Source organism: Felis catus, chromosome C1 (assembly GCF_018350175.1).
Source record: "Felis catus isolate Fca126 chromosome C1, F.catus_Fca126_mat1.0, whole genome shotgun sequence".
Classification (NCBI taxonomy): domain Eukaryota; kingdom Metazoa; phylum Chordata; class Mammalia; order Carnivora; family Felidae; genus Felis; species Felis catus.
Window position 1 is genome coordinate 16087089 of NC_058375.1, and position 22335 is coordinate 16109423.

Here is a 22335-nt window from a genome sequence, read left to right on the forward strand (position 1 = left end):
GAGTGGCGAGGAGAGCTTTGCCTGGCGTCAAAGCCTGGCTCATGGTACCATTGAGTATGTGTGTACTGTGAGCCACTGGGCAAGTTATGCAACCTCTCTGTGCCTCGATGTCCTCTGCTTAGAGAATGGGGACCACACTACTAGCTATGGTTTAATGCATTCAACAGATACATTGACTGAGCACTAACTACCTGCCAGGTGCTAAAGACAGAGCAGCAGGACAAAAACGCACAAGGTCCTGCTGTCATGGAGCTTAAACTGGTGATGGGGGGCAGGGAGGAGAGAGAGAAATAAATAAACAAATACATGTCAGATAGCGATAAGAAAGAAAAAGCAGTGTAAGGGGACAGAGTATGTTGGGCAGAGTAGTCAGAGACTTGAAGGAAGACAGGCAGAGGGTCATGTAAATGTTCTAGGTAGAAGGAACAGCAGATGCAAAGGCCCTGAGGTGGCAGTGTGTTTGGCATATTCGAGAAACAAAGACCAGTGTCACTAGAGTGAGTAAGCAAGGGGAAAGTTGGCAAGAGGAGAGATTGTAGAGGGAGTGGGGGAAGCCAGATCCCAAAGGGCCTTGTGGACCATATCAGGTCAGGGGCGTGGGTCTGATGGTGAGCCACGCGGGGAATGCTGGGAGATTCTGAGCAGGGGAATGACATGGGAGAATTTGTTGAGAAACTTTGTGCCTGGCAAACTGTAGGCACTCAATAAGTGTTAACTATCCATATTATTTTGTTATCATATGACCTGGCACCCCAGCACCTCCCTCCCTACCACCTCAAGCCCTCAACCCAGTCACCTTCTGCCACCTTCCTTTCACCCTGTCTTCCAGGCTGCGCCTCAGACCCACGGATCCCAACTTGCCTGTGTTCAGCCGGAGAACAGGCCTGGGCCGAGCCAGGCGGGGGCCACTACTCCCCACACACAGGGAGCTGGGCCTAGTGCACTTGGCAGGGGCGGGGTATCCATCTCTGCCCCTTCCAGCCTCCGCCTCCCTCTGTGACCTGTAGCCCTCCCTCTGGAAATCCCCAAGGCACACTCGTTACAACCCCTTCCCACCAGCAAGTCTGGGGCAAGGGGAGGGGGCATGCAGAGCGTGCCAATTATGTCCAGGGGAGTCTGAGATGGTGCTACCCCTGAGGGAAGGGGAGGCTCCTCCATTTCCTGCCCGCCCACAGTCTCCCTGGTGAGGAAACCCAGGCGAGGCAGGAAACAGGTATCTCAGTGACTTCCCTCCGCAGCCCTGGAAAACACCGTAATCACGGCAGCCCCCTCAAGATTCCGGTCTCCTGGCAGCACTGGCCCCAAGAAAGGAAAGGCTAAGGTCCCAGCAAGAAGAAAAGGGGTCAGCAGGCCAAGGCAGGCGCTGAGTCACCCGGGCCTGGCCCCCACCCCCAGCAAGCCTCTCCACCTCCTCTGAACTGAAATTACTCCCACACTTAATCACAGACCACCGCTTCCTGTCTCCTGCCCCCAGGGAGGCAGGAGCTCCCTAAGGACCACCTTACCTTCGCTTGTGTCCTATCCTCACCCATGCACTGTTGGCTTGTGGATGTGAACCAAAGGGCGGAAAAGATAAAGGGCAGTGGGCGAAGAAGAGCCCAAGGCTTGCTGGGCCACTGGGTTAGAAGCCTGATGTCATTTAAAAAATGTACCATGAACTCCTTACCCCATTTTACAGATGCGGAAACTGAATGCTCAGGAAGAAGAAACTGCTAGAAAATGACAGAGTTGAGATTCAGCTTTTGTGGGTCCATGAGACTCCAGAAGCCAAGATCTTTCCAGCTCTCCACCATCAGCCGGGGGGTGGGACACTAAAGACCTCGGTGTGGTTGCTGACAAGACCATAATCCCACAGGATTGGAACTGCCTATTTACCCATCTCAGTTCTGGGAAAGCAAAGACAGGACCTATTCTTGCTCACCCGTAAACCCCAGCCAGATGCGCTGGTATGCAGTAGGTGCCTAGCAATATCTGCCGAATGAATGAACCCCTGAACCCCCACTGACTGTCATGGAACGCTGCTCAATGAAGATTATGTTGAATGAACAAGTGAATGAGATGATTGGCTGCAATCTGGAATTTCTGTTGAAATTCCTCCCGCACACAGCAAATAGCTCCACCCTCCTCCTCACTCTGACCACTGTAGAACCCAGCATTCAGGAGCCCCTCCGCAGAGGCAGAGCTGCGGGAGTTTCAGAAAAGACATCCCATGTGCTAGGTTGGTGCCTACTTTTTTGGAAAAGTAAAGATCAAGTTCAGATCGGGACTGGGAAGCAACTGGTTGGGCCCTGCTGGATGTGCAGGGGTGAGGGGCTGAGAGAGGGGATTAAGGAAGCCCTGCAGACAGGGAGTGGGGGAGGAGAGTTGCTAGGTGGGCTGGGCAAGAGAGCTGAGGGGTCAGGTCTGGGGTGGGGGCTGAGCACAGATGTGAGATAGAGGTGGCCCGGACAGGGATTCAGTCACTGGGTGAACACCGGCTTAGAAAAGCCCCTCTCTTGGCTCTGAGAAGGGGAGGCAAGAGGTCAGGGGCAGGGACAGGGACCACCTAAGATCACCTCAAAGAGGGTGGGGGTGGCTCTGTGGTTCACCAGGGCAGGCCCAGTTCCCCAAAAGTGCCCCCACCCACATCTGCCACCAGCGGCCTGCCCACTGCTCCTGCCCCACCCTTCTCGAGTTCACTCAGGTCCTCAGAGCGTCTTCTGGCCAAGCATTCTTTCCCTCTGCATGGGCCCATCCAAGCTCAGAGCCGGGAACCGGGCTGTAATGGCAGGCCTCCCCTGCACCTGAGGACCCGGGAAGAGGACAGTGGGACACAGACCCACTGAATATCCGCCACTTAACAGGCCAAGCACCAGGCACTTTCATGCGCCTTCCATCCAGTCCTGCCAACCACCTTCAAGCTATATGTACTTGGAGGTCATGCATTTTGAGTTCCCTTTGGCCTTGTGGGCTGGTCTCAGAAAGGTTAACTAGCTTGCCGGAGGTCACACAGCTACTCCAGAAAAGGACAGGGATGGATTCAAGCCCTGGGCTGCAGGACTCCAGGGCCTGTGGGTGTTCCACACAAACCTCAGCTGTGTCCGAAGTGGTTCTTGACTTGTGCCTGCCTGGTTACTAGCTCCCCAACGGGCCAGACGGCCTGGTAAAGTTCCAGTGAGGATTGATAGGCTCCCCATCACCAGGGAGTGCCCCCTTTCCAAGTTGGCACAGAGAGGGGTGCCCTTGCCCCGCCAAGTTCCCGCCCTGCTCGAAGTTTCTCCGCCTGGTCCTCAGGAATGGCAGGCCGGGCCATGCCTAGAGCGACTGGGAGACTCGGCAACGTGGCCGGGCGACCCATGGGCTCTCCCGCGGGCCGGCCCCGCCCCCGACCCCACGCAAGGTTCCCTGGGCGCCCCTCGGGACTGCCCCACCGCGGAGGGTGGCGCCGGCCTGTGCCTGCCCGGGGTCCCTGGCGGGCGCCGCAATCCCGAGCCAGAGTCCCAGCCAAGTTGGCGGGCGCGGCGAGCGGGGCCCCGGGCGTCCCCCGCCCCGCACACTCACCGCGAGCAGCCGCCCGTGCAGCAGCAGCGCCAGCAACAGCGCGCCCGCCGCCCGCTGTCCCATGGCCCGGCCGGCTCCGCTCGCTCTCTCGCTCGGCGCCCGCCCGAAGCCGCCCGCTCTCCAGCCTGCGGAGTCCTCGGGACGGCGCGGCCCGCTCCCGCCGCCCCCACCCCTCCCGCCGCTCGCCCGCCCCGCCCCGCCCCGCGGCCGGCCGCCCCGCCCCCGGGCGCCAGGCCCCACCCCGGACCGCCCCGCCCCGCCGCTCCAGGCCCCGCCCCCGGACCGCCCCCGGACCGCCCCCGGACTGCGGGCGCCGCTCGCTGGAGCCCGAGCCCCCGGCGCAGCCAACTGGGCCTTTGTCTGGGCCCCCAGCCCCCTCGGCGCGAGCCGCGGCCCAGCCCGGCTCCCCGCCAAACCCGGCCTGGAGTGCGGGATGGGACGGGGCCCTGCGCCCCGACACCGGCCGCGGCTCCTCGCGCACGCGACCCCAGCACGGACCCCCACACCCCCCTTTCGCACCCGGCGCCGGGACTCCTCACTCGCGCGCCCAGAAGTCCGCGCGCTCTCACACACGCCGCCTGCACACGCGCACCCGGGCACGTTCACACACACGCCAAGCTGGCCTCCCCCCCACCTTTCACACTCGCGCACGTTCACGCCCTGGCCCCCCCGGGGCCGACTGTCTTCACGCGCTCAGACGCACACATGCTCTCTTCAGAACTGTCACCTCTGCAGGTGACATAGCGGACACGACTTTCACACACTCAGCCGCTCACGTCCCTATTCACACGTTTACACGGATTCACAAGGGAATCCCCAGACCCGAAGTGTAAGGACGTGTTTTCGTACACAAATGCCACCCAGGCGCCCACAGTTCACACACAGGGCCTTCTGCTCGCACACATGCTGGCCCGTCTTTTTTACATTTTCTCCTACGCTAACTGCAGCGATTTATTAATTTTTTTTAACGTTTATTTATTTTTGGGAGACAGGGAGAGACCGAGAATGAGCAGGGGAGGAACAGAGACAGAGGGAGACACAGAATAGGAAGCAGGCTTCAGGCTCTGAGCTGTCAGCACAGAGCCGGACGCGGGGCTCGAACCCACAAACCACGAGATCACGTCCCAAGCCGAAGTCAGTTGCTTAGACTGAGCCACCCAGGCGCCCCTAACCGCAGGGCTTTACAGTGGGCCCTAGAGAGCGAACTGAATTGCCCCTCACACGCACCATTTTCCCCACCAACCACTCACGGACCCACTTGGATGGACGTAAATCTCAGCCCCGGCGCCACAGACCCCCGAGTCCCACACGCAGGCCCAGACACAGACCCTGTCAAAGCCCTAGTCACAGATGCTTGGGTGGTAAGTCCCAGTCCCCGATGATCCACCTCTGACACAGACCCACAGACAGCACACTCGGCCATGCCACTGGGTCTCTCTGCCTGGCTCGGGTCTCCTTTCTGCCTGAAAATTTCCAGGGCAACCCAGGCTCATGGGTGGAGAGAAAACCGGCCTGTGTGTGCGTGTGAGCATGTAGCGTAGAGGAAAACCTTTTGAGTAATGATAGAGGGAGGAGAATAAAAACTGAAGTTTCCATTGTTTCCTGTGAGAGTTGCTAGGTTCCAGAGACTCATGGCTGGGTTTGCAGCCAGGAGTGAGGTGAGCTGTGGACAGAAGGAAATGCCCAGCTAACCGGGCGGCACCAGGCCTGGCTCCGGAAGGCATGTTCCCTGTGATAGGGGCCTGCAGGCTCCCGGTCACTCTGTGGCCTCCCATCTAGGCGCCTGGGGGATTGAGAAAATGCTGGTGTCCCGACCCCCATCCCAGACAGATGCTCCATCCCCAAAAGATTGGGTTCTTCATCCTGTGGGGCCTATTTCTGGGGGACCAGCTCAGAGCTGTAAAGGACAAACACTACATCTGCAGTGCTTTGGTCAACTCCCTGGCCCCAACCCAGATGCCAGGCACAACACCGAGGAAGGACCGTTACTGCTCCAAACAGGGAGATACAGGTAGACCAAGGAGGGATGTCTGATCTTGGCCCTTGGTGAATCCCTAATCTGGTGGCAGGAAGCAAGAGAATATAGTCCCCTGTCCTCATGCTGTTCTCAGTCTGATAGAGAATCCCACCCCTCCCGCCTCACTGTGCAATCCTGAGCAAATTAGTCAACCTTTTGAGGCCTCAGTTTCATCATCCAGAAAATAGGAAAAGGGGGCACCTGGGTGGCTCCGTTGGCTGAGCATCTGACTCTTGGTTTCATCTCAGGTCATGATCTCACCGTTGATGAGTTCGAGCCCTGTACTGGGCTCCACGCTGACAGTACAGAGCCTGCTTGGAATTCTCTCTCTCTCTCTCTCTCTCTCTCTCTCTCTCTCTCTCTGCCCCTCCCCCACTCACTCTATCAAAATAAATAAACTTTAAAAATATTTTTTAAAAATTAAGAAAAAGAAATTAGGAAAAGGAGACTATTACTAAGACCTCTCTCACAGTGCTGTTGAGGATCAAAATGAATGAATGAACCTATTTCTTAAAAAAGGACAGCTTCAGGCACATAGTAAGCACTAAATAAATGGTAACTCTTTCTCTGATTGCTGTCTCTGGATGAGCTCCCAATCCGAAGAGGGAGACACAATTCCGCCCTCGGGGGCTCTAGTCTGATGGAGGAGCAGTGTTGCACCCAGTGTGTTGCTCCTAATCTGAAAACTAGGTACAGCCTTCACCCCCAGGACCTCCAGCATGATGGATGAGCACAGCCTTGCATTGGAGCTCTCCCTCTCTGATGAAGAAAGTTACAAAACTCCTCTGACTTCAGAGTTGGCAGGTGGCCAGCCTTGGTGGCGGGATTTTTCCAAGGCCTTTGCTGTCTGTGGAGGGTCAGCGTCCGTGACAAATCACATTCTGTGAACTGCCCCGGTGTCTTTTCCCCACCTCGGGCCCCTTAAGTCCCGGAGCTTTGGCTTCTTGGATGATTTGCTCATGGGCAAAGGGAGAAGCGGAACAAGCAACCCTTTGTAGATGTGTGGTTAAGACTAAACCCGAGCTATAAGTCTTGCTGGCTCAAAGAGGTCGTGCTAGCGATGGTAAAGCCGACTGGAGGCTAGAAGGAGCAGGGCTGACGCAGAGGGCAGGAAAATATGGCCTGTCCGGAAAGTCTTCCAGAATAACTCCACCCACCCTGAGGATTGGTCATCCACCGGTTTATTCTGTATCCTTTCCTTCCCACTAAAGGATCTGGCCAGCTCTGTTTTCCTTTGCAGTCCTTGATATCTTTAGTAAATGTTCTCAAGTTGCTTTGTCTAGGGCCTGGCTATCTCCTCATATGGCTTAAAAGGGAAGCAGAGGCAGAACTTTGGGGCTTTGCTGAGTCCGGGAGGCGCCTGTAATCGCACCGCGTGCACTCATAGCTCAGGGTGCTCGTCATACTCTTGGAGAGAAACAATTCAAGTCTTGCACAAGGTGCCTTAGATAAGGAGAGACTCTGAGAGTTTGGATAGGTAATAGTAGCCAAACAATCTGGCTTCTGAGAAACAGGAGTTGGGTGCCTTCTGGAACCAGCAGCCAGAGTTTGTGGGTGACCTGTCTGCCACTCCAAAATTGACAGGACTCAACTTTTCTTGGCTTCCACTTCCACTCCAAATCTTTTCCCTGCCTCAGAGCTTCTCACTTGTTTCACAAGCCTTTATTCGTTCATTCATTCAGAGCTACCGTGAATGGTTGGGCAGGTTGTTCACCGAACAAGAGTATGCCGCCAAGTGGGCCCTGCTTTGGGGCTAGATCTGCCCAGAGAGGGTACCTTTTGTTCATATGAGCAAAAGCGCCGTATGGGCTAACTGTGGACCTGCATTCATTCAATAATGAAAATGAATACCTATTTTGTACAAAGGTTCCAGTACCTGTGTGGGAAAACAGATGCTGGCAGGGTAAGGATACGTCCTTGGGTGATAACATAGAACAGGAAAATTGGTATTAAAAGGGAGTGGAGATGGAGGAGAGGAAACCTGGGGCTGATGTGAAGAAGAGGAGGAGGAGGACAGAGGACACAGTTCTAAGCAGGCAGTAAAGTTCCCATGAGGAGGAGAGGACCCTACAAGGCCTGGCAAGATACAGTCCTGCCCATTTCTCTAGCTACCTCCTTCCCCCAACATGGTCTCTACGCATGCTTTTCCTTCTCCCCGAGTGCGTTTCCCACCCAATAACCCCTCTTCTTCATCCTACTCTCTTTTAGTGTTTAGCTCGAAGATCGTGCCACCATCGAAGCCTTGCCTGACCTCCCAGGCTAGGTCATGTCCCCTGCTGTACTTTCCCACAACCTGCCTCCCCCAAGCTTCTCTCTCAACATTTTTACAGTTGCAATAATTTGGAAGATCGTTTAATATTATGAGGCGTAATCAAGGCAGGGAGCGTGATGATCTGATTTCTGTCTTGTTCCCAACTGTATCCCCTGTGAAGGGCACAGTGCCTGGCAGGGAGCTGGCACTTGGATGATTTCACTTGAATGAAAGAACAAATTGGTAAATGTCCCCGTTCTAGTCTGTACTTGGAGCAGATACATTCCCCTCACTGTTTGATTAACACGGAATCTCAGGTGCCTGGGTGGCTCTATTGATTGATCCCAGTGTCATGGGATCAAGCCCCACGTTGGGGCTCAGCGTGGAGCCTGCTTGGGATTCTCTCTCTCTCTCTCCCTCCCTCTCAAAAAACAAAAACAAAACGAAAAACCCCACTGGATCTCATTTAGTTATTACCACAGTTCTGGGTAGTTGGCATGACAGTGTATTTTATTTTATTTTATTTTATTTTATTTTATTTTATTTTATTTTATTTTAAAGTATTTTTTAATGTTTATTTATTTTTGAAGGAGAGAGAGAGACAGAGCACAACAAGGGAGGGGCAGAGAGAGAGGGAGACACAGAATCAGAAGCAGGCTCCAGGCTCTGAGCTGTCAGCACAGAGCCGGACGTGGGGCTCGAACTCACAAACCGCGAGATCATGACCTGAGCCGAAGTCGGACGCTCACCCGGGTGCCCCATGACAGTGTATTTTATTACTGCCCTTTTCCAGACAAGGAAACTGAGGCTCCAAAGCACGGAGTGGCTTGCCCAGATCGCACACGGTCAGTATGAGGTAGGGCCAGGATTCACAGCCACATCTGTCTGACTCTAGAACCCACATTCTCTACCACATCCAATTCTGCCTCTCTCTGGGTTGTTCCCAACTCTGCCTAGGTAGAAGTGTGACTTTTCTGAAAATAGCCTGGATTTGACCCTTCTGCCCCCTCCGGAAATCTCCCCACCCCCGTCCTTACCAATCACTCTGGGTCCCAGGCCTGGGGCCAGGTTCCCAGCCTGTGCCTCACGGAGCACCTGCCCTCTGAGATGCTCCTTCACGAAGGGGTTCCCTGCTCGCAAAGTTTGGGAACTCTGCGTTCTTTCCTACACTTTGGCCATCTCGAGGGACACCGACACAGGAACGTTTCCGAGCAGGCCTCCAGGAAAGTCGCCTGCCCAACTCTATCGAATCCAGCATTCCTCAAGATACTTGAGAAAGGAGCCCATTTGTTTTGGTGAGAAAATCTTTTAACGTTTCACAAGACTGGTGTTTCTCAGAACACGCTTTGCAAATACTGCCGCAGAGCCTGGCTCCTGAGCTGACCATAAATGGTCTCTATAATTTGAATTTGTCACTCATGCCCGCCCCCGTCCCCCCCCTCCCCTCCCCTCCAGCCCGGTTGGAATTCTTATGGCCTCCATACACTCCCTCACATTCCTGCCCACGCACTCCTGCTTCAGAAGGAGAAGACTTCTGTGCAGGGCCCGTAGCTGGAGCCCCATAAATGCTCATGTCCCTTCCTCTGTTACTGTGCACGCACGCATTTTACGTTATGTCATCAGTGCATGTGTGCAGTTTCCTGTTCGCTTTTCTTGCCTACCAGTCTCCTCCTAAACACAGTTCTGCGTGTCCAGCAAAGGCCAGCGCTACTTAAAAATGGCTCCGTGGATCGGTGCCAGTCCCCAGACTGTGTATGACCGGTCTGAGATAAGAAACTCGCACAGAGTGTAAATCAACCGTATTGGTGAGCACTCTGTGTAACTCAGCTGACGATCTTTTCCGGCCATACTAGCTCCGTATCGCAAGCAGCACACGGATGTGCATACCGTCACCTGCTCCGTGCTGCAAATGTTACCCGTTAGGAATCTGTGGGCCAGCTTCTTTGCGCGGCAGTTGTATTGGCTTTGCACACGACACTTGTGATAACGATTTGGTGTTGTGTCTCATCAACACGCCACAGTTCATCAACCCTGTCCTGCCGGTGGATATTCGGGCTGTTTCCACGTCGTTGTGATTAATATAGCATCGCCGTGAACGCATACGTATGCATCCGTGTGTTTGCTTCTCCTGTTCCCTCAGTTTTTAAGGGCCACAAATCTGAGGCCACAAAGGTGGAGTGGCCTCTGAGGGGTCATGAATGGCAGAGGCAGGCCTCCCACCCTGGCCTCCTGACCCGAGGCCCCTTGTTCCTTCCTCCAGCCCGCGCTTCCCTTCCCACTGGGCAGATTTTCCGTCCCTTTCATGCTTTTCTTTGCTAGGTTATGAGGTTTCTGCAGTGTTCCCACATGTTGTCTTTTGGAGCTTGAGAGAAATCCTTTTGGAATGTCCTGTGCCTTCTCCCTCCGAGTTCCCGGCTTTGTTCAATTGTTCACGATAAATTCCTGCCCTGTTGGGAGGGGCCCAGGAGGCTGTTAAGTTTGCCAAAAATGGTACCAACTCAGGCATGGCTCATGTCTGAGGCTCTTTGCTTCTGAGATTTCAACTTAAAAGAGGGCAACGTGCATGCAGTTGGGGTGAGGACAGGGTACCCCCACTCCTAGTTTTCTGCTTTGTGTGTCGAGTAAGCAGAACCAGCCGTGTGCAGACAAGACAGTGAAGGGTAAGGTGGGCCTCGGGAATGGGGTTGGGGGGCATGGTGGGCTAAGGTTTAGAGACTTAGGTTCAGAAACGAGGAAAGGCTGGTGGGACAGTGAGCGTTGGGAATAGGATGATGTGTCGCTCCAACATGCGCCTCGTCAATACAAAAAGTGGCATTTACTTTCTAGAATCATAGAACGGTGATATCACATTATTTGTTTGAAAAGGGCTATGTCGGGGCGCCTGGGTGGCGCAGTCGGTTAAGCGTCCGACTTCAGCCAGGTCACGATCTCGCGGTCCATGTGTTCGAGCCCCGCATCAGGCTCTGGGCTGATGGCTCAGAGCCTGGAGCCTGTTTCCGATTCTGTGTCTCCCTCTCTCTCTGCCCCTCCCCCGTTCATGCTCTGTCTCTCTCTGTCCCCAAAATAAATAAAAACGTTGGAAAAAAAAATTTAAAAAAAAAAAAAGAAAAGGGCTATGTCAGATTTTGTTAATATACAAAAACAATTCTAATGTCATGCACCTATCCCCAGTGTTACCCAATGATGCAGGGACCGGTGAATTGGGCAACTGAGACCACAGGTGACCTCCGAGGAAATCTCTTTCTTTGTTTCCTACTTCCCAGAAAGAGCGTATTTCAGGTTAACACGGCCCTGTTCAGAACACTGGTGTTGAGGCGCGTCCCAGACCCCTAGAGTTAAACACCATCCTTGCTTTGTCTAGTTTACTGCATATTTTGGATACCAAGATTTACCCCTCTTTCTCTTGGGATCTATTCGATAAATACGAAGGAAAAACCCCTGCAATTTGGATGGAAAGGGCATTGGCTGAGGGTCAGAGCGCTGGGTTGGAATCCCAGCTCTGCTCCATTCCAGCTGCAGGAGCTTAGGGATGGCACTTTTTCTCTCTGAGCCTCAGTTTCCCCCTCTGCAAAATGAGGTACTAAAACTTAGCCTCGTTGAGAGTACAGAGGGCTGAGACCCTATGTTTCAGGCATCGGACACATGCCTGGAACAGCGTGGGTGCTCAATAAATGTTGAGGTTACTTCTATAGGCGTGAAGGGCTTTCCCTGACCCCCCCAACCCCCCCCCCCGCCCAGCTGTGGTGACACCTAGCTTCTTCCGTATACAAGCCGGGCAGCACACCAGGCTGTGACATTGTTCTATAGCCAGCATGCTGCTTCCTGTTTACATAGACCTTGAAGATCCATGGCTTGAACAGTGGACACAGAGGACTTCCTGTGGTCTCTGTTTGGCCACATGGAACAGCCAGCCTTCTCTAGCTAAGAGCCTTATTTTCTCTGCACTTGGGCTAAGTGCATGGTGAAAAGGGATTCGTGAGCAGTGAGTATCCGAGCAGCGGTCGGGCCAAGCACAGAGATCCTGTCCCTTTAACATATAATCCAACCGGCCACCAGTGGTCAAACTTCATTTGAGCACCTACTATGTATTGGGCTCTGTAATGATATTTGCCATTCATTGGGCATCCACTGTGTACGTTTGCAGGGCACCTACTATTTGCAAGATGTCATAATCATGAAGATAATTGTTGTTACGGTTGAACACCTACTGTGCACATAATACTCTATAATGACAATGCCAACCAGTTTTTGAAGAGCCGCTGTGTTGTATGCACTGTAATCATCTTTATCATAATCATTTATGCCTGACCTCTCTGTGCCTCAGTTTCCTCATCCATACAATAGGGACAATAGTAACTTCCTTGAAGGACTGATGTGGGGATTAAATGAGTTATTATGTATAAAGCACTTAAACCAATGCCTGGTATATAGCTAAGAGCTTAATAGATGTTGGCCATAATTAATAGTTATTGAACATCCATTGCATATAAGACACTCTATTCTCCAGACAATAGTAATTACCATTGCTGAGTGTCTATTGGGCACACTGATCTGTAATCGATATTAATAACTGAGCCCTATTGGGGTGTCGGTTCAGCATCCGACTTCAGCTCAGGTCATGATCTCGCAGCTTGTGAGTTCGAGCCCCGCGCTGGGCTCTGTGCTGACAGCTCAGAGCCTGGAGCCTGCTTCGGATTCTGTGTCTCTCTCTCTGCCCCTAACCCACTCGCATTCTGTCTCTGTCTCTGTCAAAAATAAACATTAAAAAAAATAAAAAATAAAAAATAAAAAATAACTGAGCCCCTATTGTGAGCCAGAACTGGGCTAGACACTGGAGGCCTCAAGGGCAGTGTCGTAGGCAAGGGTCTTACACTCTGCTTAGGGGAAATTAAACCGATTTGGAGTCAGGCATCTCCAGGAGAGTCAGGGACAAATCTTATGCAAATATGGACCTAGGGCAGGAAGGGGATGGCTTTGAGTGGCCAGACAGAGGATTTGGGAATCAGGACATCTTGAACTATCTCTTGAGTTGTGCCAAAATGGATTCTAATAAGCTGTATTCCTACAAATGTCCACCTGGGGAATGGGTCACTGGACAATTGAGTCTTCTCCCTCAGGAGGGAAGGGATCCCAGAGACAAGGAAAGAAGTGTGCTGGACTGCTGAGCTTTAGGCCCAGGGAGGATATCCCTTGTTCCTCAGAGATGAAATAGAAGTGGGGGTGAATTCAGTAAACTGGGGTCTGGTACGCCCTTCCCTCCTCCTATCCTTCCTCCTAGCCTTCCTCCTATCCCGACACCATCATGGTGACCTCACCATAGGGATATTCAGGCTTGGCCATTCTCTGTTTGGCCATGCAGCTAGGTAGGCCAGAGCAGGCCACTCCCTCCAAGAGTCACGGAATCTTGTAGAACTCCAGGTTCTGCATTATTTTAAGGTCAGCCCCATTCCACACGCTGACCTGCTACTGGCCCTTGTATTTCCAAGGAGACAGGAAAGCTCCAGCAAGAAGGGCCTGGGCCTGAAGTTCAGAGTCACACAGAAATGGTCCCAAGGCCAAAAATGGGAAGTTGGCTCAGAACTCAGGAGGCCTGAGTTGAGGGGCAAGTGGGGGGAGGGGGGGAGCACTCTCAATTCTCAGCCCAGGCCTGGCTTGGGACTAGGAAGACAGATTTAGAAATATCAGAATTGGGGGACTTTAGGGGCCATCGAAGCTACCCTAATCATTTACAGAAGGGGAAACAGGTCTGGGGAGAGAAAGTGATGTACCCAAAGTCCCAGGGCAGGCTAGTGGCAGAACGAGGCTGGAATCCCAGTCTCTACGATCCCTCAGTCCCTGGATGCCTTGTGGGGTCTCACTTCTCATCACTCAAATCAGTTGAGTCTCTGAACGTTTGGAGGGAGCCCTTGGTGGCTCAGGGAACATTTTCTCGGACATTTCCAGCCAGAAACTTGGGACCTCCTCATTCTGACCCTCCAGCCCTCATCTGGCCTGGACAGAACCACTCTTCAGAGATTTCCTAGGAAGGGCATTCCCTCCGGTGGCAACGATCTCTGCCTCTCCCACTAGCCATCAGAAAGTTTTCCTCTACATCCACCCTAAGCCCCGGTCATTAAAAACACATCCTGAAGAGAATATAGACGAGGCACTTAGAATAGTGCCTGCTCCACGATAAGCGCTCTGTGAAGTCTTACTCTTGCTGTCACCACCACCACAACCATCCTATCATCGTCGTCATTATTATTTCTGTTCACATTGGGCAGTGGTAAAATCAACATCCACAACAATCCTGAACCCAGAAGAGTATGAATAGGGATCGGGAGTGAATAGCTAGTCTATTTCTCTTCCCATGGGGAAACCCCCCAGTGATCCATTCAAGATATAAACCAGAGATTCCAAACTGTGGCCTGTGGGCTTCACATTCCACCTGCAAGTATTTTTCTTGGGCCCACCGAGCCCTAGGACATTTCTGAATTTGTTGTTAGCATATAAACATGAGATTCCTGGCTTTTTTTTTTTTTGGAAAAAGCAACAACCCGTCTGAGAGCTCGGTTTAGACCGGGTATTTCCTCTCCCCTCGGCCAGTTCACCCATTAACTTGTACCTTCCCGGCCCTGGAGGTCCTCGAGTTTATAACCCCCAATCCCAATGGCTGTTCCGCCCCCTCCCCTCCAACAGAGCCTCGGAAGAAGCATCTTGCCACAGACCATTTATTTTCTACCGCTGCGGCCCGATGCGCCTGTACCCATTTCGCGGTCGATGTTACCACCAGCTACAGGGTTTGGAGATGGGCTCGGGGGCTCTCCAGCCCGAGCGGATTGCCTCCCAGAACTTGGGCAGGTGACCCAGGGAAAAGATCCCGTTGCCGAACAAGGGGAGCTCAGGCAGCTTCGTCCCCGGCCTCTGCGGCAGCGCGGGTGTGAGGCTCCGTCTCTGAAGCCGGGGTGGGCATCTGGCGTTGGCAGGCCCATCCACACACTGCAAAGCGTTGACGCCCCCGGTGGACGGCCCCGTGCAGGTGTTGGTGTAGTCGTCGGAGGCGGCCACGCCGGTGACGGGGTTGGAGTAACTACGGGGGAAGGCGTGGTCTGGGTGGTCCAGGTGGATGGAGGTGGCCGCACGCTCCAGGCAGTTGGCTGCAAGCCTGGGCAGGCTCAGTGACGATTTGGAGCAGAAGGCACTGGTGGATCTGTCAAGGTAGTTGATGCCTTTGATGAGTTGGTCCAGGAAGGTGGGGCTACAGGGGCCTGAGGGACGTTCTGTACAGAGCAGGTAGCGGGGGCCGCCATGGTAAGCGGGTTTTCTGGCCACGTTGGGGTGGTTCTCCAGGTGGCTTGTCTCTACGAACTTGGAGTTGTAGGGGCGGCCCATGCAGATTTTCCTCACTGGGAGTCTGAAGAAGCTGGGGCTGTCGGGCTGCTCCGAGGAGGGGCTGCAGCTGCTGGTCTCAGAGCCGCTCGGGGTGCGGGGGCATTTGACACCATCAGCCCCGCTCACACCGGGGCCGTGGGGCCAGCCTGGAGCCTGGGCCGCAAAGGACACGTTGTGGGGATGGTTCAAGCGGCTGTGGATGTTGGAACGGCTCACCGGGCGTCCGGACATCGTCCCGGCTGGGCAGATACAGCTTCGTGGCGCCGACCTGCCGTGAGCTCACCTGGAGGCTGGCTACCGGGCCTGGTGACGACAGTTGGGTCAGCTCCTCTCGGCTGCCTGCCCCCTCCCTGCACGCTTTCTCCCCGCGGGTTCCCTCTGGCTCCGGAGAGCCGACAGCACCCTTCTCCTACTCCTCAACGTCCTCCTAGGCCCTGGGGATTTTCAAACTGGAAAAACAGACACCTTATTCTTCAGAAAGCAAGAGACGAGGTGGAAGGAGTGCCTGGGTGGCTCAGTCGGTTAAGCGTCCGACTTCAGCTCAGGTCACGATCTCGCGGTCCGTGAGTTCGAGCCCCGCGTCGGGCTCTGGGCTGATGGCTCAGAGCCTGGAGCCTGCTTCCGGTTCTGTGTCTCCCTCTCTCTCTGCCCCTCCCCCGTTCATGGTCTCAGTCTCAAAAATAAAGTTAAAAAAAAAAGAGAGAGAGACAAAGCGGAAGGCAAGACCCTGAGAACAACTCAAGGCCAGAGGACCCTTAGGAAGAGTGGGGCAGTCTCCTTGATCCTTTGGCTCTGGCCCATATTTTGAAATTCCCATTTGCCTTTGGAGCAAGGACTCCAGAAGACCACAAAAGCCAAGGACTGAATCTCTAATGGGGAAATCCCAAGCACGGAGAGATACCTCCTTTCCAGAGTGTAATCATCCACTACGCAATGCACCTGTTAGTAAAAAAAAAATGCATCTTAGAAGTGATGCGATGCTATAGGTACTCTCTCCATGCCTGGCCCCTTGCTTGTGTCTCACAGGTAATTCTTGCTACAAATCAAGGAGGTGGTCACTATTCTACTCCTGGTTGATGGATGGAGAAACTCAGTCTCAGATAGATGACGTGACTCATCTCAGATTACACGGGTTGGAAGTGGTGGGGGCCGAGGTACTGTCTTGGTCGTGTCTGATGACCCCTGAAAGACAATGCTATGTTGTTGGGGTGACTTTGGCCCTCCCTCGCAGTCTCTTAAGAAAGAGTTCTCACCACATCTGCTCTGCCTGCTGGATGGGGGCACAACTGGGGAGAACCAGAGAGACAGGGGTGCTTGCTAACCCCGTACCTAAGTTGATCCTGACTTTAGGAATCCCAAATGAGAGGGGGGAAGGTCATAGGACAAGACTACTGATAGGGCTGGACTTGTAAGGTCACAGCCTTCCAGGATATTCGGTCTTGACCCTCTCGGGTAGTAGAAGGTCTCCTCATCCACTCCACAGGAGGAGGGGAAATGGGATTCCTACTCCTTGTGGTCCAAATGTGGGCACTTCACTGAGACCTAGACCTGACCAGGCCAAGGAAAGGCCCAGTCCATTTAACCCCGCCTCCTGTCCCGGCCAAGGGCAGTGTAGTCCTCCCTTCCTCATCTCCATTGTCCATCGGTTCCCCAATACTCTCCTTCCCCAGCTAGAAGGCAGGTTCTGATTTCTCTCCCCCAGTACTGCCAGTTTGATGCTAATTTTCCACTTCCGTCTAGTGAGAACAGAGCAATATTTGAGCCTGTCCCACCCAGAAAACAGCTGCCTGCCCCTCTTCCAGCCCATGGCCCTCAGCTGCCCTTGTCCTTTGGGTCTGAATCGCGTGGAATGCACAGACCCTTGCCTCTTCCCTTCCGGGTCCAACCCCACCCTGTCTCCTCCTCCAGAAATACAGGAGGCGACTGAGGACTGACCCCCACAGAGCCCCACCCTTCCCTTCCTGGCTGGCTAAGCCCTATCTGCCATAAGGGCCCTCTGCCACGCTCACTCTGTCTTTAGGAGGTAGATGACTTAGCCCTCCTGTTGCTCTCCACTGGGGATACCCTCATGTCGCCACTCCAGACTGCTGGCCGTGTCATAGAATCATGGAATCTTACAGCTGGGAGGGGCCTCCAGAGGCCATCCTGGCCAGGCCCCTGCCTTAGGGCCCGCGCCGCTTTAAGCCCTCCAGGACAGATGGGCCCTATTTTTAAAATGAGACTGGGGTGGATGTTTTCCAGTGTTCCTTGTTGTTTTTCTAGTGTTTAATTATGCTGAGAGTCAGGGAGTTCTCAGCTGCCCCTGATATAACTCCCATCGGCCGTGATCAGCATCAATCACTTCTCTTTCTTCACTGGCTCAGCAAACATTTATTGAGTCTCCCCAGAGTGTTGTTCCCTTCCAGTGACCCACTCTTGAGCCTAACTGTCTTTCCTTCCCCGCGGCAGTCAGCGATCCAGTGTCGAGTACCTACTACCTGATGAGAGCTGGCCAGAACCTGAGATTCTTCAGCCAGCAAATCTCAGAACCTGTGTGCCCCCGACCCTGTCGGGGGACCTGTGCCCTGGTCCTTAGGGGGCATCCAGTACATATGTGCTAAGGAAAGGCTCCGTCCATCATTGCTTTCTCTCAAACATTGAAAATACAGTTTTACTTTATATTTTGAAAAATTTTCAAACTTACTGAAAACTCACAAGACAACGAACTCCCAAGTAGTCTTCATCCAAATCCACAATTTATTAACATTTTTGCTACATTTATCACCACACACACACACACACACTGATTATTGTTATTTGGAGAGGAAGTCGCAGACAGCACTATCTTTTCCCCTTGAACACTTGGGCGTGTATCGCCCACATGCCAGGTGAACGGGGACATTTTCTTTTCTTTTTTTTTTAATTCAAATTTCAGATATTTATTAATCAGTGTAAACCCTAACACAAAACACTGATCTGAGTTCAGAGGAGAAATATTTCCTGGATAAGTGGAAAATTTTGTACGGAGGGCTTCTGGGAGACCTTCATTCTAAGCGGCTTGAGAGCGAGACATTTCATTTACAAGTCTGGAACTTTCTTCCTTCATTTTGCTGTAATCTACAATCGGTGAGTAGAGCTCGTGTTGACCATTGGGACCCAGTCAGTTCTGGGTTATTCTTCCTACCCTAACTGACATCTGGATTGGACCATGTCAGGGGCTGCTGTTGTACCTCCCGCTCCAATAAATACGAAGAGGGGGATTGAGCTTGGATGCTTCTTGGCCTGACCAGGGATCTGTTGTAACATGGCTGTGGCAGAGGCCTCCGGTCCAGGAGAAGGAAAGATCAAATCTACAAGGCCTGGCACTAAGTAGTTCCTACCACAAGGATGAACAGATATCCCGGACATTTTCTTACGCATCCACACTACGATGACCCAAGTACAGGACATTCGGCAACGGTGGAGTCTGATCATGTAACGTACATTTCACCGACTGCCCCTCCGATGTTCCTCTTGGCAACTCTTCGGGCGCTGGAACCAAACCAGGAGCAAGCATGGCTTTTCGTTCTCAGGGGTCTTCGGTTTCCTTCAGCTGGGAACAATTCTTCAGCCTTTGTCTTTTGTGAGATGGACTTTTTTTTTTTAAGTGAATTAATTTATTCTGAGAGGAAGAGAGCCTGCAATCAGGGGAGGAGCAGAGAGGGAGGGAGAGAGAGAGAATCCCAAGCAGACTCCAAACTGTCAGTGCAGAGCCTGAGGCAGGGCTCGATCCCATGAAACGTGAGATCATGACCCGAGCCAAAGTCAAGAGATGGACGTTAACCAACCGAGCCACCCAGGCGCCCCTATGAGATGGTCGTTTTTGAAGAGCTCAGCCACGTTGTTCCCGAGAAGGTTCTTAGTCTGATGTTTCTGAAGGATCAGACCCAGGATTATAAAGCGCTATCACACGGAAGCGTCTGTGGGCCCTCCTTAGCCGGCAGCCACTGAGGGTGAAAGGCCTTTTTGCCCTGGGATGGGGTAGTTATAGATGCTGAAACAGAGAGCCCAGAGGAGGGATCAGAGGGCCCTCCAAAAAAGGAGGAAGAGGGGTGTGGGGGAACTCAGTGGACCAGGGAAGCAGCAGTATCAGCAGTTTCCTTGTGGGGCCTCAGCCTGGCCTGGTTCTGCTCTGGGCTGGGGGCCGGGCAGGCGGGCAGCCAGCCAGCGAGAGGGCTGGGACTCTGCGCCGCTTGTCCTGAAGGTACCCAGGCATCGAGATCACTGGCCATTTCTGGCCTGGGCACCAAGAGCCTCTGGAAATAGCTCGAGGACAATTATTTTAGGAGGAATGTGCTATTCGTCCATCCTACCAGAAAGCCAGGCTGTGTCCCAGAAGATCAAGAATGCCCCTCTCTGGCCTCCCCAACTCCAGGGGATGTCTAGGTACTCTGGGGACCACAGAAGCCTTCAGAGCCAGAAGGGGCAGGGAGCCAGAAGTGGGGTCGGGAGACTACAAGCGCTTTCCCCAGGTCGGGGGAGAGGAGGTTCTGTCCTCAGATCCCGGGCTCTCAGGGCCCCGTCTTGAGTCAGTCCAGCTGGTTAGGGCCCAGCTGACTCCAAGCATGAGGACACGAAAGGAGAAAGGTATGCGGAAGCTGCCTGCCCTACCTCTTGCCCAGCTCCATCCCCAAGAAACTGACATGGGTGGAGTACCTGCCATGGGCCAGGACCTTCTACCCTCTCACTGAATCCTCACAGCGCCCCTAAGAGGTAGGTAGGTATTTTGTCTGCCAGATGGGGTAATTGAGACTCAGAGAGGGCAACAGACTTACCCAAGCTCACCCAGCAGTCAGAATTAGAACCCAGTGTTCCGGCTCCATCCAGAGGGGGCCACTCTTCTCACCCAGTGAGGACTCAGTGAGTGACCCCGTGAACCGAGCAGCAGCGTTGGGAGGCGTCTAGCCTGGAGACATGGATGGGTGGGCAGCTGTAGCCCTGTCTTCCACCAAACCCCATCCTCCACCGCCCAGCCAAGCCCAGCTGCCTCTCCCTCCCTAGCACTGCAAGGATGGATGCCAGAGTCTCAGAATGTCCTGGGTGGGTGCCCTGCAGAGTCTCCAGCCACAGCAGCCCCCTCCCTTGCCCAACCGGGGCCGGCTCCAACCGTTGGCTCCTCAGCTCCACTGCCACACCAGCTGGGCTTTCGATCATTCCTTGCCCCTCCCTCTCCTTCTCATCCCCCCCAACTCCCCCACGCCCCAGCAGTTCTACCTGCAACCTGTCCCCTCTCGTGCCCCCACCGGGTCCAGCAGGGGCCCTTTCTCTACCCCAGGCGTGAGGAGTTTGAGGGCATCCCGTTCCTCTGGGCTCCCCCAGAATGGAGGGAATAGCCTCCTTCTCCGGAGACCTTAGGACCCTGCCTCATTAGCACATATGCTGCTAGTTAACCACCCCCTATTCCTGCCCCCCCAACCTCCCTTCCCTTGGGGCCAGAGATGGTAGGAGGGGTGTTCCCTTGTCCTTTCAGCACCTGGTTCCGGAAGTACCAAAGATAAGGAGCAAGCTGACTTTGGCAGCCGCAACTGTGAGACCCCCCCCCCCGCCCCCATCAGTTCAGGAGACAGCTAGAGCCAAGCCATTTGGAACTTTCTCGGCTGTCCCACCCTGGCTGGAGGACATCTGTGCCCAGCCTCGGGCGACTATTACTGGTGTGACTCACCTGAGCCCTTACCTGTCACGGGGCCAGCCTGTCTGCAGGGCTGAAAATCCCTCCTGGGCTGCGTTCTGGCCCTCCCCTGGCTGCAGCCTCTTACCCACCCAAGCACCCTGAGTCACACACCCTCATGCCCCAACACCCTCGAGGATAAGGGCCCTCTGCTCGCAGGCTGCCAAAACAGCCTTCCCCAAGCCCACACGAGGCAGGTACAAGCCGGGACAGATTTGCGCTCAGGAGCACTGGGGCAGGCGTGGCTTGGCAAGGGCCCCAGCCAGCAAGAACTTCCCGCCTGCCAAGCCACCTCGGGGACTGTGGGGTAGAACAGCCAATGGTGGCAGGGCACAGGGCTCCTATCTTCATGGGGCCTGGGAAATTCCCTGGGCGGGGGGGGGGGGGGGGGGGAGGGGACAATGGTTTATCTACAACCTTGCTGAGCGAAGACATAGGAAGTAGGACAGCAGGTAACTGGTTCTTGCGGTGACCTTGGGTAAGTAAGTGGTTGAACTTCTGCAAACCTCAGTCTCCTGTTCTGTAAAAGGGGCAAGGAGGGTACCCAGTGATCATTGCAGACTGACTGGCTCCTAGCAATAGCTAATGTTTACGAAATCCTCCCTATGTTACAGGCCCAGGGGACCGGCAGCAGCGAGCTGGAGTCAGCCGATTGTTAAATATTCTGGAATTTGGTGACCAGGTTGTTAAACCACTGGTGGCTTGAAATCAGCCATGGTGGGGATATTTACACCACAGGAATTGGCAAAGCAGCAAATCAGGTGTTTTTGTTTGGTTGGTTTTCTTTTCTGAGACCCAGCTCACCAGCATTCCACTGCCACCCTGCGACTACGGCCACATGACTTAGCCTTTTTGAACTTGTTTCCTTTTCCAAAAAACCATAATAATAGTGGCCAATAGGTGCCCAATGCCTCCTGTGTCCCGGCTGCTCTGTGCAACTTTATGTGTGAACTTGACTGGGTCCCGGTGTGCCTAGATGTCTGCTTATTTCTGGGTACGTCTATGAAGGCGTTTCTGGAAGAGATTAACATTCGAGTTGGGCTGAGTAAAGCAAACCCCAGTGTGGGTCAGCATCATCCAATTTGTGGAAAGCCAGAATAGAACAAAAAGGTTGAATTTGTTCTCTGACTGCCTGAGTTGGGCCATCAATCCGACATCAACCCTCCTGGTTCTTAGACCCTGAGACCCAGATTGGCTGTCTTGTTCTCAGCCCTTTTCGAACCTCACTACCTGCTTTCTTGGGTCTCAGCCTCCATAACTGCATGAGCTAATACCTAATAATAAATTTCTTTATATGCCCCCCCATATATATATGGAGAGAGACTAAAAGGTTGTATCCCCCCGAAATTCATATGTTGAAACCTACCCCCCAATGGGGTGGTATTTGAAGGTGGGGTCTGCAGGAGGTGAGTAGGTCATTGGAGTGGAACCCTCATGGAATTAGTATCCCTACAAAAGCGGGACCCCAGA

At 53.7% G+C, this 22335-nt stretch overlaps 2 protein-coding genes and 1 pseudogene across 11 annotated transcripts in view; all 3 read right to left on the reverse strand.

Moving 5' to 3' along the window:
• HSPG2 (heparan sulfate proteoglycan 2) overlaps positions 1-3692 on the reverse strand; it is a 99909-nt gene extending 96217 nt beyond the window's left edge. For 7 of the 8 annotated variants that reach the window (XM_045035257.1, XM_045035256.1, XM_045035255.1 and 4 more), the window contains exon 1: positions 3541-3691. In XM_045035257.1, coding sequence (XP_044891192.1) covers positions 3541-3603 — 63 coding nt within the window. In that variant the 5' untranslated portion in view covers positions 3604-3691. Of the gene's footprint in view, positions 1-3540 lie in introns of all 8 variants that reach the window. The other variant, XM_045035258.1, reaches the window with a different exon arrangement.
• Positions 3693-14504: 10812 nt separating this feature from the next.
• LOC102901553 lies at positions 14505-17303 on the reverse strand. Of its 3 annotated transcripts, XM_011284559.4 has the most exons (4): positions 17189-17258; positions 16204-16361; positions 16081-16118; positions 14505-15482 (listed from the first exon to the last, which is right to left on the reverse strand). In XM_011284559.4, exon 4 carries the CDS (start codon positions 15408-15410, stop codon positions 14571-14573), a length of 840 nt encoding a protein of 279 aa, XP_011282861.2. In that variant the 5' UTR covers positions 15411-15482; positions 16081-16118; positions 16204-16361; positions 17189-17258; the 3' UTR covers positions 14505-14570. The 3 variants fall into 3 exon arrangements, with proteins under 3 accessions (XP_011282861.2, XP_006934446.2, XP_006934445.2); XM_006934384.5 differs by lacking the exon at positions 16204-16361 and having other exon boundaries at positions 17189-17267; XM_006934383.5 differs by lacking the exons at positions 16081-16118; positions 16204-16361 and having other exon boundaries at positions 17189-17303.
• A 592-nt stretch (positions 17304-17895) lies between these two features.
• LOC109502143 lies at positions 17896-18849 on the reverse strand (annotated as a pseudogene).
• Between the last annotated feature and the right edge of the window lie 3486 nt (positions 18850-22335).